The sequence below is a fragment of the Nyctereutes procyonoides genome, unplaced genomic scaffold, assembly GCF_905146905.1.
Source record: "Nyctereutes procyonoides isolate TBG_1078 unplaced genomic scaffold, NYPRO_anot_genome, whole genome shotgun sequence".
Classification (NCBI taxonomy): Eukaryota; Metazoa; Chordata; class Mammalia; order Carnivora; family Canidae; genus Nyctereutes; species Nyctereutes procyonoides.
In genome coordinates this window covers 108,715-124,894 of record NW_026575020.1, presented here as the reverse complement: position 1 = coordinate 124,894, position 16,180 = coordinate 108,715, and the positions used below count along the sequence as shown (strand labels likewise).

Sequence of the window (16,180 nt, the reverse complement as noted above, 5' to 3'; positions counted from 1 at the left end):
CTCTGTGCCCGCCCCACCACACGCAGCCTATTTTGCTCCGCAAACGCTTTACTTGTACACGTTTTTCATAGCAGATTTCGGCAAACAGGCTGGCGAAGGGGAGAAGGGCTGCTGCTGCACTAGAGTTGGTGGGGAGGGAGCCATCTTCGGGGGGCGTAGATCGTCTAGTGGCTGGCCCACGGACTCTGGGGGAGGGGGCGTGCGGAGGGTCAAGGGGGCTGCTTTCCTTGAGACTCCGGGTTGGTGCCCCCTCGGCCCTCCTTTCCACCCGCCCCGCCGTCCCGCCGCGGCCCGGCTGCCCTGCCTTTTCCTTAGGCTCCGCCCCAGCCTCGGTCCAGCGTCCCCGCCCTCCGGGTCTCCGGGAGTCCCGGCCCCGCCCGCGGCTCTCACCCAGGCTGAGGGACCTCTGGGTGGACCCGGGTTTGTGGCGGCTGGGCTGGCAGGACTTGGGAAGTCGGACGTGGGGGAGTGGGGCTCGGTTCCGCGTCCGGTCTTCTGGGGGTGTCCGCCCGGCCAAGTTAGGTATCTGGGAGTAGGGGCTGCGCGCACCTGGCCCCGGGGAGGCCGGGAGGAGGACAAGGAGAGGCTAGTCCTGCCCGCAGGTCCCGAGTCAGGGTTGGCCCCTCCGGTGGGTCCCCGCCCGGCCCGGGGCGCACCTGCTTTGTGCAGTCTGTGCAGTGAGCGCTCCAGCTCGGCGCCCGAGAGGCCGCCCAGGCGCGCGGCCTGGCAGAAGAAGGTGAGGCTCGCGTGAGTGCGCACCGCGCCGCTGCGGCCACGGGGCCGGCCCTTCCAGCCTGGGTTCAGCCGCAGGGCCCGCTGCTTCTTCGTGTAGTAGCTGGAGGGGAGGGGGGGCGCCCCCGCCTAGTCAGACCCCGCCTCCCCCCACCTCTGTGTCTGGAAGGCGGGGAAACCAAAGCACGACAGGAACAGACCCAGAATTCAGGGCTCCCGATTCTGGGGCAGGAGCCTCAGGGCACCCGGCCTGCAGCAGCATCTGCTCCCCCCATCCTGGGCCCTGAAGCTGGGGACAGGGGCTTACCTCATCACTTCCTGTACCACTTTGTGGGGCAGGAAGCCCTGGCTCATCAGCTTGAACAGCATTTCTAAGAAAAGGGTTTGCAGGCCCTGGGGGTCATAGAACCGGCTGTTCCTCACCTGGCCTGGGGGTCAGAGATCAGAGGGGAGGGTGAGGAGGAATCTCCCCTCAGTCCAGGCCTTCCCACTCCACCAGCCTTGCCCCTCACCCAAGCACTGAGCCAGGCGGTGGCTGTCAGTAAGGACACCCAGGAAGTCTTTGAAGCTTACAGTTCCGTCACCTGGGAAGAGAGAGAGAGGAAGGGGTTTTGTGGGTACCTCCTCTGCAGAAGGCCTACCCTGCATATGCTTTAGAGGCTTGTTTGCAGTTTCTTCCAGACATCAGAGAATCCAGTCCCAATTCTAGCCAAATGTCAATCCCAGTTGAATGGGGGAGAAATAGCCCCTGCCCTGGGGGATCCCCAAGTCAGGATGAGGATTAACACAGCAGAAATATGTTTAGGGGCCATGGGATAGATGTATTGATCAGAGCGGGCTTCCTGGAAGAGGGAACTTTAAAATAGGACCAGGCTACGGAGTCTGTGGGCACAGGAGACATTCTCCAGGGCCAGAAGTGAAGGAGGACAAAAGGCCAGGGGTGGGGATACCCACCATCCAAGTCTGCCTGCTGCAGAACCTCACACATCTCCTGTGGGCTCAGCTGGATGCCCACATTGCGCAGGGCAGCTTTCATGCTGCGCATGTCCACAGTGCCTGTCGGGCTGGAGCTGAACAGTTTGAAGATCTCCTGGAACGCTGAGGGCAGGGAGGGAGGCAGGGAACAAGGTGAACCCACACACAGGGGCCCAGAGATCGGCCCAGTCTAGCTCAGAATGGGACTGAAGACTTGGGTCTCTCCAACACCCAAGACATTTGGGGGGCATTATAACATTTAAAGAACAACAGTGGCTACTGTGTGTTGGCATTTGTTAAGTTTTCCGTTCAATTCTCATGTCCAAAACCTGTGTTTGGACATGTTGGTATGAAAAGACATTCAAAACTTATGTCCAAGGTCACATCACCAGGAGACTGGGCAGGGCTGGCCGTTGGACTCTTGCTCTGGAGCTGCAATGCTCTGAGGCTCCAGGAGCCCTGCTGGCACCTGGCATTTAGCAGGCACTAAAGATTAATGATGGTGAGTAAAATTACTCTGCTTTGAGGGACCCCTGCCAATATTACAGTGGCATTGGGCCCCCCAAATGTAGAAGTGGTTCCTTATACCCCTGACCCCATAGCCCCAGATTCTAGGGGGGGTGGGGAACTCAGATTATTTTTCCCTATCCTCTCTCCCAATTTCCTTCCTCCCTTCCTCCTTCCATGCTGTCCATCCGTCCATCCATCCATCCATCCATCCATCATCCAAATACCTTCCTATCCACCAATCCCTCCCTCCCTTCTTTTACACACACACACACACACACACACACACACACACACAGATCAGTGAGCCCTGGAATTGTAAAGATTAGCCAATTAGCCTGGCATTGAGGAATGGTTACAATATGATTGTTTCCAATGGCCCCAGACTCTGGGGAAGTGACCCCTTGTAGTTCTGCTGTGAGTATGCCCTCATTCTCTCCTGCTCCTGGCCCTGGGGCCCTCACCTTCCAGCAGCCGGGCTGTCAGGGGTAGCAGGTTCTCATCTGCAGAGCTGCTTCAGGAGGAAGAGAGTGGAAAGGAGCTTTGCACCCACTGCAGAGAGATGTCGGGGCCAGGCAGGCCTTATTCCAAACCCAGCACCTCAGGCCCGCTTTGCAGTCCCTGCCCTTACCTCTGAGACCCTGCACCTGAGCCTGATTTCACTGAGCTGGTAGCTGCAAGGTGCTTGAACCCTCTGGCCCTCCGGGAGCACTGCTCAGCCCCTGTGGCCACGATGGATGCTGGCTCCCTCTGGGCCGGCAGGGCAGTGGGCTGCTGAGGCCTCCCCTTCTGCATCCTGCAGGGCTGCTCCTCTCCTGGGTCCTGTGTGGGCAGTCTTCGAGGCTGCTGGGGAGGCCTTGGAGGCAGGGGGAAGACAGGGCTGAGGGGCCCCGGGGGGGGGGGGGCTCAGACTCCAGGGACCCTGAGACCAGGCTCAGCTCTACCTCCTCCCACCCCACCCCCCCCAGCCTGCACTCACAGTCCCTTATCCAGGGGATTCTGCAGGCAGAAGCTTGTACCTGCAGACCCTTGGCCGGCCCTGCTTACCTGTACGTTCCCTGTGCTGACGACAGGGATCTCCTGGTCTTCTGCCTTCGGCTGCCTGAAAGGCAGAGTCACAGGCTCTGAGGCTGGTCCAGTGCCCCAGGCCCGCAGCCCCCAGGCTGGCTCTGGGTTAGACTTTAACATCTTTTGGCAAGGGTGCACTCTCCCTCACCACAGGCCTGCTTCTCTTGGCAGGGCGACCTGCTGTTTTACTCTTTTGAGTTTCTGCTCCCCTTAAAGCATCCGAATTTGCAACTCCACTCCAGAAGCTAACACAGGCTGGCAGAGGCCCAGGGAGAAGCAGGCCTTAGAGTCCCGAAGTCGGGCCTTGGGAAGGAGGAGTCTAGCCCAGGGTGGGCCTGTGACCCACCTTACCCCAGGTCCCCTGGGAGAGAAGGATCTCCTCCTCCAAACCATGTAAACTTACAAATCATAGTTCACAAAATACTCCTGGAAGATGTTCCCCAACAGCCCAGCGCCTCCAGGGATACTCACTCTGCATCTCCTCCTCCTTCCTCTTCCCAGTTTCCTGCCCCTGCACCCCCACCCCATTCCCAACTGTTACGCCTTCCTAATCTCACCCTCCTAGGCCTTGAGCACCTCCCTCTTCAGCCTCCTCTCAAGGCAGGGCAGGCTCTTGGGGATCTGCGAGGCCGAGCTTTCACTTGACAGGGAGCCTTGGCACTGCTAGGTCTGGAGGCTGACCAGGGCCCAATCTGTGGCTCTGCCTCCCCCTCCCTTCTCTCCCTGACTTCCCTTATCATGCCCATGTCCTTCCCCACATTCTGAATTCCCTTCCCTGCGCTCCTCTTCCAGATCTTTCTCTGGAAACACATTGCCTGTCCTCCTCCAACATGGGGAGACTTGTGCATTCGTGTGTGTGTTTAGCACATGTGTCTGGCTAACACATGCGTGTTTATGTGTGCTTGTGCACCTGGGACGTGTGAAACTGAGTGGATGTGTGGTATGTGTGTGCCTGTGTGCTGTATGAATCAGCGGCTGGTGTGTGTGTGTGTCTGGGCTGCATGGGGAAGTACATCATTACATACGGGCTCTCCCCTACATTTTGAGATACTTCTAGTTCCAGGCTGTGGCCCCTAGTGGGGCAGTCCTTTGGCTTCTTTCTTCCTGTCCCTTTCAGCCCCTGGACATCGTGCCTTCCCCATGCCAGGCCCCCACACTAGACAGAAGAACTCCCTTCAGACTCGCCTCCTTGCCCAGCCAGGCCACCCCCAGGAGGTCCCCCCTAAAATGATCCCAACACGGCTTCAGGCCAAGAGGAAACCTCGCTTCATGACCTAAGACACCCAAAGCCTCAGAGAGGGTGCCAAGGTCTCCCCGAGACTGGTCATGAGCCTCTGCCACAGGCTGAGAGGTCTGGACAGGTGTGAGTGAAGTGGAACAAGCCAGGGGCAGTGAGTAGGGGCTGAACATGGCTGGGTGAGCCTCTGGGGACGGGCCGAGCAGGGGGGCTGGGGTAGCTAAAAAATGAGGGTGGGTTGAAATTCATACCACACAATATGTTAACTAACTAGAATTTAAATAAAGTCTTGACAGAAAAAAAAAACAAAACGGGTGGCATCCCTAAAAAATCGAGACCAGGACGCCACAGCCAGGTAAGCTCACTAGTCCAGAGCGTTTGCACAAACAGTCTGAGCCGGAGGCCAGCACTGGAGGCTTTACTGGTTTTGTCTAGTCATTTCTCTGGGGAAGTGGGGGACGACACCTTAAAATGGATTTTCAGCAATAATGGACTCCCTTTCCTGGTTCCCGGCACCGAGCTGCAACGCAAAAGAGAGAGTGTCATTTGGGCCCCGTGGCAGGGTCGGGGAGAGGGGTGAGCCCAGAGGCCTCTGCAAGGAGGCCCCGGGGTAAGAGGGCCTCTTCCTGCTGCACGCTGATAGGCAGCTGACCTTCTGTGGTGTCCATTTGTCACCAGGAAGCAAGGGCCGCTGGAGAGCCGTGTTCCCTCACACCATGCTCCACAGAGGGGTCCTGGGCCTGGGGCCATCAGGTTCCCAGTGGGGCAGATGCTAGCTTAAGCATTTCTCATGAGAGTGAGGCCATCTACCCTCTAGGGACCAAGCTTCCTAACCCTAACTTCCCATGTTGAACCCAGGTCCTTGCCTGGGCCCAGAGATGCTCACCCTCCATGGTCCCTGGGGCCTCCTCCAGCCCTGGCCCTGGCACCAAGCCTCAGTCCACTGGAACCTTGTTTCCAGCAGCCTTTATGAAGTCACTGAGTTTGAGACATCACAGCGTGCCCCATCCCCTACCTAGCCCCTCATTCCATTTCCACCCCCCATCCAGCTGTGTGAAGAGTGGGCCCGCCCATCCTGGAGCACCCCCTCTGGTGGGAAGCCGTGAGCCAGCCTCACTTACTCTTTCATGTCTCCTTGAGGCAGAGGGGACATGGCCGGTGGCTGGAGAAGCTTCACTTCTCCTTTAATGGTAGCCCTCTTGATCCCCGGCTTGCTGAAGTCGAGGTAAGGGTGGGAGAAGTTCTTGTCCTGTGGCTTCTGAGCTTTCTGTGACTCCCTGGCTTTAAGTGGTGGTCTATCTGGCAACTCTTTAGTGAGCTTTTTCTTCTCGGGCTGGTCCATGGCCACCTGGGTGGTGGGATCTGTAGAAGGCGCCTCAGCCTTCTGGGGCGGAGCTTTGATCATGTGCTCCAAGTTGGGCAAGTCCATCTTGCTGGAAGAGGCCACAGCCAAGGAAGAGGCAAAGTTGACCAGCTCTTCCAGACCGATGGCTGGTGAGAGACTGGAGGAGGATGGGTAGGGGTTTGGTAGCTGTTGGGAGTCTGTGGCTGGCGGACCTGGCTGGGCACTGGGGGTCTGGAGCTGCTTCTTGGAGCACGTGGTGTCCTTGGGGACAGACTGCTGGCCCAGATGGCTAATGGTCTTACCTTTGTTCTTGCCCAGCTGAGTGTCAGTCATCCGTTCCAGGCTGTGCTCCGAGGCCTGGATGAGTTTGTCTGCCCAGAAGAGGTGCTTAGAGGTCTGCACGCAGATAGAGCGATGGTTGGTGGACACCTGGTCCTCCTCTGCTGAACTCAGGTAGCTGGAATTTGGCCTGATGCTCCACTGGCTGATGTCGGGCTGCGTGTCGGGCTGCGTGTTGGGCTGGAGGGACTCAATCCTATACTTGAGTTGCTCGGAGTCCTCGGCCTTCGGCTCCACCTCCAACTCCAGTTCTGGCTCTAGATCCAGGCCCACCTTGTGTGGGGGCTCTAGTTCTAGCAATTCTTTCTCCAGCTGAAAAGTTTCAATTAAAGCTGAGGAGGCCTTGCCCCTGAGGTCCTTCCTGGTGCCAATTCCCCGGCCCTCTCTCCTGCCTTCCTCCTCGCACTGCCCTACTCCCTATCGCTCATTCCCTCCCCTCCACTTGCCTCTTTGCAGAGACCTGCCTGGGGCAGAAGGCAGGGTGGGGTAGGTGGTGAGGGTGGGTGTGCAAGAACATGCCAACACTGGCCTGGTACAGGGGCCTGGAATTGCCAAGGATTTAGGGAAGATGGGCCTTATAGAATCGAGCCCCTTACCTACCACTTCCCCATAAGAGGTGCCCCTGCCTACTGTTACCTTGATCTCATCTTCCTCTTGTACCAGCTGGAACTGGGGTTGGTTTTTGCTACCCCTACAACAGAAGGAGACAGAGTGGATGACAGACCTCCATGGGGTGGGTGGGGTGACTCTAGGGGGATGGAGGTCTCTGGGGCCCTCAAGACCCCCCCCGCCTTGTACAGGGGCTGGCAAGATATCCCTGGCTCCTCCACTCCCTTCACATCTCTGCATCCACCGAGAATTCTGGACTAGCATTTTCAATCTTTAGTGAGTTTAGGAAGTGCCTGGAGAGCTGGCCAAGTTGCCCCCTACCCCAAAGAGGGATCCGGTTAGTTGGAGGTAAGGCCCAGGGTTCTTCATTTTAATCAAGTATTCCAGTGAGCCAATGGAGCTCGTTTGGAGAATCAGCGCCCAGAAGTTGGCTCTCTATGGATGAGGAAGCCCAAGGCAGTGCCCTCCTCCTGACTTGCCCAACCCCAGCTTGGCAGATCTGAAAGGCAGAGGATGTGCGTGTGTGTGTGTGTGTGTGTGTGTGTGTGTGTGTGTTTAGGATCCCTTCAATTCTTGTTGGCAATTTGCTGGCACCTGGGCCAGTGCCCTCAGTGCCCAACCATTGGGACTCCCTCTCCTTCCTCAGGCATCTACCTGCCCACCCTCATCTCGGGTGGCTGTGTCCTCAGAGCAAGGCAGAAGGGGTCTGTTCCCATCCATGTCCCCGAGTGAGCCCCTCCACCCCTCAGCCGTTACTAATGTCAGGGGCTGGAGGCAGAAGCAGAAGAGCGATGGTAGGACTCTCCCCACAACACTGCCCTTGGGGAGATTGTGGAAAGAAGAAAGAGGAAAGGAGATCCTGGGTTGGGGGGCGTGAGAACTTGGCAGTGGTGGCAAGGGGTAAGGGTTGGTGGGCCTGGAGGGTGGGGGGTTGGCTCTCACTGTGTATCCACAATGTCCACTGACTCCTTGCCACAGCAGGGAAATCCATTGGCACCTGGCAGAGAGGAGGAGGTGAGGGCAGGGGAGCTGTAGGTGAGGACCTCCCTGGAGGGTTCTGGAGCCTGGGCAGGTGCTGCTGCTCCAGCTACCCCCTCCCTCCCTCCCTCTCTCCCTCCCTATCCTGCATCTCAGCCCTTTCCCTCCCCCTCTTCCATACTGTCCCTCGCTCCCTGCTCTGTCTGGTGTCACCAGCCCTGCCCTCCACATCTGTGCCCCTCCATGCTCAAATCTGCCTTTCCTTTATCTCTCCCCTATCCGTCACTGTCCTCCACAAGGATGGATGCTAACTGGCTTCACTGCCATTATGGAGTGCTGCCAGCCCAAGCATTGTGTTGGGCACTTTCTGTGCTTTATCTCATTAATTCAACACACACACAAAATGAGAAGAGGTTCATTTGCTCAAGGTCCCTCAGCTGATGGTTGCCGACATCAGGAACTGAATGCAGGTTTGACTGAAGAAATTCTTAACTCTCTACTCAGGAGTCTGTGACTGCGTGACTGTGTTCTGCGTGGAACCCTCCCAGAACCTTCCATTCCTACTCCTCTGCCACCTTTCTCCACTCTTCTCTGACCAGGCTTCAGATCTGTCACTCACCCTAATCCCGGCCCCTCCTACCCTGAAGCCCTTCCTCTCCTCAGACTTTTCACCCTATCACATCCTGGGGTCACCCACACCCCAGTGCAGGCCAAGGTTCTCACTCCTAGGCGTTTGATCTGAGGTGACGCTGACAGCAATCTGATTTCTGAGTTCCCATCATTCTCTGCAGAAGAGACTGAACAACACCTTCGGGAAGGTAGGTGTTTTCCTACCCCAGTAACCTCCCTGGAGGTTTGTATCTTTTACTGAAGAAGCTGCTTTTTCATCCTCTGGGGGGTTGGAGCACAAGGCTGTCCCATTCTCTCTTCCCCGGGGTAGTAGATGAGGGTTGATCCTGGACCTGTCATGGCACTGGGAAAGCTGGATCCCCCGAGCCTCAAGTGTGGCAGGAAATGACAGCCTCAGCTCTGGCTAAGAATTGCTCCCAGAATTATATCCAAAGGATCAGAATGTGCCATGGCCTCTTTCTAGAAATGTAGAGGCTGTTTCTGCATCTAGCATTTGGGGACATCCACATTCCTCCTGGGCCTGGGCATCTTGGGTCAGCCGCATGGCCAGGCTAAGAATGTACTTTCACGGATAGGCTCCCAAGAGCCAGCTCAGTGGTCTCTGGAATCTTCTACCAACTTGACTGCCACGTTTTCTTGGCTTTCTCCCCACGTGTCTCCATTTCCAGCTCAAATCTACCCCCCCAGTGCTGCTTTTCTCCAGGCCTCTTGGCTCAGAGCCTTCCTTTGTTCACTTTTCAAAATTTCCCTGGACAATAATCAACACCCATGGAAGCCTAAAACCCTTCCATGGAGAGCAACTGGGTGTGGATAGGAAGAGAAAATGTTATAGTATGAACCTCATCGTGGCACTAGGGGTTGGAAGCAAAAGTCTGAGGTTGACTCAGCTAGGGACCTCTATGCCCAACTTGGGAATGTTCTATTAGGGATTCAGGTGACCTTCTGTAGTGTGTGAAATAATTTCAGTTTCCAACTGCTGATTGTTGTGTATAGAGTTGTATGTCCTGTAACCATCCTAAAGTCCTATCAGTTCTAGTTTTTTGTTTTGTTTTGTAGATTCCATAGAGTGCTCTACATAAACAATAATGTGTATAACTAGGGTGCCTGGCTGGCTGTCAGTAGAGCGTGTGACTCTTGATCTCAGGGTCATGGGTTCAAGCCCCATGTTGGGCGTAGAGATTACTTAAACAATTTAAAAAAATTATGTGTGTGACTCAAAAGAGTTTTACTTCTTCCTTCCCAATCTGGATGTCTCTTATTTCCTTTTTCTGCTTTAGTGTACTGAGAACAATGTTTAGTACAATGCTGAATAGAATTGAGAGTGGACATCCTTGCTTCGTTCCTGACCTTAGGGAGAAAGCATTCAGTATTTCACCATTAAGTATGATGTTGGCTGTTTTTTATGATGCCCTTTATCATGTTGAGGAAAGTTCCCTTTTATTCCTAGTTCACTTAGTTTTTACAAATTTTTATTCTTTTTAGAGAGAGAGTGTGTGTGTATACAAAGGCTGGGGAGGGACAGGAGAGAGGGAATCCTGAGCAGACTCCGTGTTCAGCACAGAGCCTGATGGTAGGCTTGATCCCACGACCCTGAGCTGAAATTGAGTCGGACACTTAACTGGCTGAGCCACCCAGGCTCCCTTTAGTTCACTTAGTTTTTAGTTAGAAGAGATGTTAGATTTTGTCTGATGCCTTTTCTGCATTTATTGAGAGGATTATATAGTTTTTCTGTTATATTCTTTTGTTTTTATTTTATTTTTTAGTAATCTCCTCACCCAATGTGGGGCTCTAACTCATGACCCTGAGATCAAGAGTCACATGCTATTCTGACTGAGCCAGCCAGGTGCCCCTGTTTTTCTTTTATATTCTGTTATCATATGTTACATATAAGATGCTATAACATGAATAATGTTATATGTTATTGTTAATAATTCTCTTATTTATTTATGGTGAAGTAAGTTTTGAATGTTAAAATCAATCTTACGTCCCAGAGATGAATCTCATTTGGTCATAACGTATTATCATTTTATACAGTGTTGAATTTGATTTGCTAACTTTTTAAAAGAAATCTCACATGAGGTTCATGAAGTATATTGGTGTATAATTTTCTTACATTGTCTTTGTCAGACTTTGATATTAGAACAATGTTGGCCTCATAGAATGAGTTGGGAAGTATTCTCTCTGCAGTTTTCTGAAAAGGTTGTATAAAATTGGTATTATTTCTTCCTTATGCTTAGCAGAATTCACAGGTGAAGTGTGTGAACCTGAGCCTGGAGTTTCCTTGTCAATTTCATCTAAGTTGGTAAATGTATTGGCATAAATTGTTCATTATTTTTTTATTATTCTTTTCATATCTGTAGATTCTGTAGTGATGCCACCTCTTTCATTTCCCGTATTGGTAATTTTGGTCTTCTTTCTTTCTGTCCTGTTTAGTTTGGCTAGAGATGTCAATTCTGTTGATCTTCTTGAACCAGACAGAGATATGTCTGTTTCCTGCCTGATCATACTAAAGTGACATCTGCCAGGGAATCAGTCCTGCAGTTCCCAATCAGCTTTTTATGATTTCACTCTTAAACATGAACAGCCAAGCATCACCAGACATTTGAGGAAACTGCCCACATGCAATTGACAGATTAAGAGAAAAGATGACTCTAGATTACCAGAGGTTATTTGGGAAACAGAAAGGAGCTTTAAAAATACCTAAACCCTTAAGTGATTCTGGGATATAGATATTCAACTATATATATTGCATCCAAAAAGCAAGAACAGGATGCTCTTAAAAAATTAGGAGAAAGAAAGAGCTTTTGGCAAAAAGACTTGGAAAATAAAACAGAAAATCTTCCCAGAAAGTAGAACCAAAGTATCATGACTATGTGAGAGAAAATGATCGAGAGGCAGTACAGTTCTGAGTTATAGAAAGGAAATCCAGAAAGAATAGAGAACATAGAAAAGGAAAGAGACATCAAAATTTTCATGTTTCATGAACTGAATGATGTCATTGGCTTAAAAGGGTTCACTGAACACTCAGCATTATAGATGTCAAAAGATCCTTGCTGTGAAAGTTCATTTGCACCAGGAACAAAGAATTCTTAAATGCTTCTAGAGTAGAAAAACCAGTCACCTACAAGGGGAGAGGAATCAATTATACTGACAGCAGAGTTAGCAACAATGGCTGCCTTAAAATTTTTGAGGAAAATGTTTTTTAAAGTATAGGTTTATATCCAGCCAAACTATCATTTCAGACATGGAATGACTTACAAAATTTACTTCCTCTTTTTTTTTAAGGAAGTTATTTGAGGATGTGCTAAAAACAAAATAAAAGGTGTGAAACAAGAGAGCCAAGAAGGAAATAGTGGTCCACCACTATTAGGAAAGCAGCTAAGTCCTAGGATGTTAACTGTAGAGTGGCAAGATGATGAAGGGTTCTGGGTAGTAGATTTCTGAAATAAAGAAAACTTGACAGAATAGTTGACTAGATGGAAAGGTTGAAAACTAAGACTGACAAAACCAAAGAATATAAGGAAAAGGCAACCAGAAACTCCAGGAAAAACGAAAAGCTGTCTGAGAAAGAAAAAGTAACTGTGTTACCTTTATTGGTTGTGCAGTCAACAGTAGTTATGTAGTCACAACAATTCAGGGTTTCAACTTTCAGAATCAACATATAAATAAAAATTGAAAAACATAGTTGTGGTTATAGGACAATGTAAGTGTTACCAACCTTGATAAAAATACAGGTTAGAATTGTTGGGAGGTGGGAGGGAAGGAGGAAAGCTGAAGGGAAAGGTAGGGGCACTAAAAACTTCATCTTACTATGTGTGGTATCAAAAGATATTGTCTAAAGTGATGAAAAATAAAGATATAAGTATATTAAATTTACAAAAGCATCAGCAGATCTAAAAATGATGTTGGGAGGATGGGGAAGGGTGGATCCATTAGAGCAGGAAGGTGATAATGTCTAGAATTGATAAACCAAGAAAGATAGCTTGTAGAAAGATAAGAAGGTAATTAGACAGAAAAACAGTTCAAATGAAACAATTGTGGTTGTTCTGAGGAGTGAGACTGGGGGTGTGCTATAGAGGATACTTGCTTTTCATCACCGAGTAAGCTCTTCAGTGCTATTTAATCACATGCATAAATTTCTTTGATAAAATTAAATGTTGAGCCCTTGAATAAGGGCCATGCACTGTTCTAGGGGACACAGTGATGAACACACACAGCCTCTGCCCTCTTGGGGCTTCCAAGCCTGTGGCTGGGACCACAGAAGCTCCTCCAATCTCTTTATTATTCCCACTTCTCCTAAGCTCTAGACTCAAACTTCAGTCACCAATTGCACATCTCTCCCTAAAGGTATCTCTCACTGGTTAGGGCCTTAGATGTCTCCTATCTCTGAAATGTTCCTTGCTTTCTGTTGTGATGATGCTCAGGGCTTTGCTTTCTGGAGACCTTCAGAGCTCCAACCCTTGTGTCTATCTCCTCCAGTTGCCTCCACCCACTCCCTGCAGACCTCTGAGCACAGGACCTCTTGCTGACCCTTATTAGAGCTGGGCAGACTGTGTGGGCTGCCCATTTTGAATCTCTGATCTGCTGCACACAGAGTCTGCAAGGTGGATGCTCAGCAAAAGTCTGTGCAAAGAAATGAATTCTTCATCCTTCTCACCCTACCAGACCATGTGGCTTGTTCTCTGTGGAAGCCAACTGCTTCTCTCTGCAAAGCCTCCAATCGTCAGCCAGGAACAACTGAAGGTGATTTGGGGGTTATGAGCGGTTTGGGACAATTCATGAGTCGTTGCCTGGGCCCAAGGCCACTGCGGCTTCCGCGTGCCCCGAAGCCCTCCAAGAGCCGCCAGAACCTGCGGCCTTTACTCCAAGGTGTGCCTGCGTGCCCGTGCGCACAAGCTCGCGCACCGCGCGGGGCCCAGGGCCGATTCCCCGCCCCGCCCCGCCCGCCCCTCGCGCCCGGCCCCGCCGCGCGCCAGCCCGCTCCCACCTGTCACCCCCATGCTGACCGAGGCTCTGTCAGGGAGGCGGGGAGCGGGCTGGTGGCTGCTGCCCCTCCGCCTCCAGTGCGCTCTTTGGCTGGGGGCTTTGGGGGGCGCCGGCGCCTGTGATGTCGCCGTTTCTGTTACGTCCCTGCCACGACGCCGCGGACGGACGGGAAAGACGCCCGGGATTCCCGGCGGCGTGTGGGCGGGGCGGCCGTTGGGGGGTGTCCCCCGGAGGGGCCGGAGCGCTCCCGGAAGACGTGGGCTGCGGGGCTCTTCCCAGCAGGCCCAGAGGGAGGGCCACTGGTAAGCTCGGATGGCCTTGCTCCTGCCCCCTCCTGCGGTGCAGGACCCCTCCGGCCTTGACCCCAAGTGTGCACGTGCCCAGGCAACACCCACATACATACTTGAGCAAGACTTCAGGGAGTGTGGAGCCAGATTTGACGAGGTGCCCCGTGTGTCAGTGGCATCCATCCTCAGATGGGCCCCTGCCCCATCACCCAGGAACCCACTCCTGAAAGTCACCTGGTCACTCAGGGCTGGGAGAGGGCTGGGCGATCTTTGTTCTGGGCTCCTGGTATGCTCCCACCTATCCACCTCAGGACATTGCCCAGGCCTCTCTTCCTCAGCCTGGCAGTGTTTGACCAGGGACTGGGTGGGCCAAGATGCCACTGGCTGGAGCATCTTGCCTAACTGGTTTGAATGGATAGGGCAAATATAGGACTGGAAGCTCTCACTGGGAGGGATGGTGGGAAAAGTAACCTCACTCAAGGGCTACAAACAGTTCTTGCCAAAAATAACGGGCAGCCTTGACCAGATCCCACCAAGAAGGCGCAGGGAGGCAGCTGTTAGGATCTGAGGTAGGCAAGAGTGGGGACAGCCATGCCCTAACACATTTGTCATCACCCCAAACTTTATTGCTTACAAAGAGTACCACCCGAACTCTGCAGTACCAAGGCTGCAGCTCTTTATGTGCTGGGGGCCGGGGTCTCTCCCTGGGGAGCAGAATGGCTCGATGTGGATAGCTGGACAGAGGCCACCTTGGCAAGACACGGGGATGAGCTCTTCCCAAGGAGGACTCCCAGGGGACACCCCTTACCTCCAGGAGCGGAGGCTAGCAGGCCCTCACACAAGGATTCACAGTTGATTAATGCTACATGAGTCCTGATCAGCCCCCCTGCCCACTGAAGAAGAGACTGGGTTGGGGAAATGGGGTAGGTGGTGGTGGTGGTGGGGGGGCTCATCTTAAAGAAATCCAGAGGTTTGAGGGGTCATGCGCATGGAGACAGGTCAAGACTCGAATCCCTTCAACCCATCTCCTGGCCTGCTTTTGCGCATGCAGAACCACTGACCTGCCCTCTTTGAGGGCAGCCATGAAAGTGCTTTGAGGTCATCAGAGTGCAAAGTGCAGTTGGCATTGCCCCTGAGAGAGGGGAAGGGCAGGGCCAGTGTGAGTGTAAGGCCTGGGCTGTGTCTCAGGAAGCTGGTGTGCACGATGTCTAAAGCCGTGGCCGGAGGGAAGAGTAGCGCTCACACCTGCTACTTTCTTCCACATGGATGAGATCACACCCCATCCTCAGACTGCTCCCGTCGGCCAGGGCACCTACCACTCTTCACTTCTACAGATGAGGTGGCTGAGTGCCAGTGAGTGATGCGCAGGGCCGGGTCTGCAGCCAGGGCTGGAGGCCTGCTGCCCTGGGGAAGACTGGTGGCCAGCAGCAAAGGGACATGTGCTTGGGGACTGAGAACCATTTCACTTAGACATCTGTGGTCCTGGGCAGAAGCTGAGTTCGGCTCTGGACCCATGTTGCTACACCCTGACGGTGTGCCATTGTCGTCTCCCAGGGAGACTTCCCAGCATCAGGCGTGGCTCCTTCCCTGACTCTGTCAGAAGAGTTTCTAGATCTAAAAAGAGACTTCGATGGCCACAAGAGGGTCAGAGGGCTCCCCTTTAGCCCAAGGGTGGGTACGCTTGCTGCCTCACTCCTGTACTGGACCTGAGTATGCATCCTCAGGCACTTGACACTCTCCCACCTGCTCCGAAGCCAAGGGACTTGCTCACCCCTCCTTGACATAGGCCGGAAGCTACTCTACCCTGATGGCCAGCAAGTGGTCACTGATCCAAACACATCAGGTCAGCTTGTTGTCTAGACCGGGGCAGAGAAGACCCTCTTTGTTCCCCACGGGAGGAGGCCTCCTGCCTCCCTCCTCCTCCTCATGTGGGCACGAGGTGTTCTCCTGGCAGGGTCTGGCAGGTCACAGGAGATCCTGGGAGGCATTCTGCTTGTCCCTAGGCCCACCGCTGAGCCAGGGTTGGCAGATCCCCAGGAGCAGGCTGAGCCTGTGTGTCAGGGTCAGCACTGAGCACCGAGAAGGCAGGCTGCTTCTAGAAGAGTGGAGCCAGTGGTGGAAGGCTGGGTTAGGGCCTATTCTCCAGCTGGCCATGCTTGACCCTCCAGCTCCAGGCAAAGCTGCCATCAGGGGCCAGGGTGCACTGCAGGTCGATGCCTGAGTCTGGCACCTCCATGTCATACCGCACGGGCTGCCCATCCTTGGTCACCAAGCTGAAGGCTGCAGCTGGGATCTGGGGGCAGAGCAAACCAGCAGGCCTGAGATCGTGGCATGGGGCTCAGAGGCTGCCTAGAAGGGCAAAACTGGGGTCTCCTGAGGCGGGGCAGTCTCCCTCCAGCCAAACAGGCAGTCCTGAAGGCATACTCTCGCCTTTAGTCCTGGAGGACTCAGAGAGTCTCACCTGGCCCGAGGGTAGGTCCTGAGGAC

General features: G+C 53.3%; 3 protein-coding genes across 4 annotated transcripts in view; all 3 read right to left on the bottom strand.

The window, feature by feature from the left end:
* Positions 1–48: 48 nt before the first annotated feature.
* On the bottom strand, positions 49–5,304 carry LOC129509720 (EF-hand calcium-binding domain-containing protein 3-like). Its single transcript, XM_055325570.1, has 10 exons — positions 4,985–5,304; positions 3,262–3,316; positions 2,846–3,070; positions 2,679–2,728; positions 1,687–1,830; positions 1,245–1,316; positions 1,040–1,160; positions 657–835; positions 391–549; positions 49–185 (listed from the first exon to the last, which is right to left on the bottom strand). The coding sequence occupies exons 3-10, from the start codon at positions 3,007–3,009 to the stop codon at positions 49–51; spliced, it is 1,026 nt and encodes a 341-aa protein (XP_055181545.1). The 5' UTR covers positions 3,010–3,070; positions 3,262–3,316; positions 4,985–5,304.
* SPATA32 (spermatogenesis associated 32) lies at positions 3,836–15,154 on the bottom strand. The gene is made up of 6 exons (XM_055325561.1): positions 15,010–15,154; positions 14,755–14,901; positions 7,755–7,890; positions 6,840–6,894; positions 5,641–6,515; positions 3,836–5,039 (listed from the first exon to the last, which is right to left on the bottom strand). Exons 1-6 carry the CDS (start codon positions 15,152–15,154, stop codon positions 4,955–4,957), a joined length of 1,443 nt encoding a protein of 480 aa, XP_055181536.1. The 3' UTR covers positions 3,836–4,954.
* The window catches only part of MAP3K14 (mitogen-activated protein kinase kinase kinase 14), a 47,332-nt gene continuing 44,593 nt past the window's right edge, over positions 13,442–16,180 (bottom strand). For both annotated transcript variants that reach the window (XM_055330632.1, XM_055330642.1), the window contains one exon: positions 13,442–15,986. In XM_055330632.1, coding sequence (XP_055186607.1) covers positions 15,822–15,986 — 165 coding nt within the window. In that variant the 3' untranslated portion in view covers positions 13,442–15,821. The remainder of the gene's footprint in view (positions 15,987–16,180) is intronic.

Bases quoted from the DNA above. Each gene is read 5' to 3' on its own strand.
- LOC129509720 (XM_055325570.1), bottom strand. From the start codon at position 3,009: ATGCAGAAGGGGAGGCCTCAGCAGCCCACTGCCCTGCCGGCCCAGAGG. The intron at 1,831-2,678 runs GTGAGGGCCCCA...CCCTGCCCTCAG, and splicing joins GACAGCCCGGCTGCTGGAAG to CGTTCCAGGAGATCTTCAAA. The intron at 836-1,039 runs GTAAGCCCCTGT...CCTCCCCTCCAG, and splicing joins GTGGTACAGGAAGTGATGAG to CTACTACACGAAGAAGCAGC.
- SPATA32 (XM_055325561.1), bottom strand. From the start codon at position 15,154: ATGGTTCTCAGTCCCCAAGCACATGTCCCTTTGCTGCTGGCCACCAGT. The intron at 14,902-15,009 runs GTAGGTGCCCTG...CCACGGCTTTAG, and splicing joins ATCTGTAGAAGTGAAGAGTG to ACATCGTGCACACCAGCTTC. The intron at 6,895-7,754 runs GTGAGAGCCAAC...CTTCTGTTGTAG, and splicing joins GTGGACATTGTGGATACACA to GGGTAGCAAAAACCAACCCC.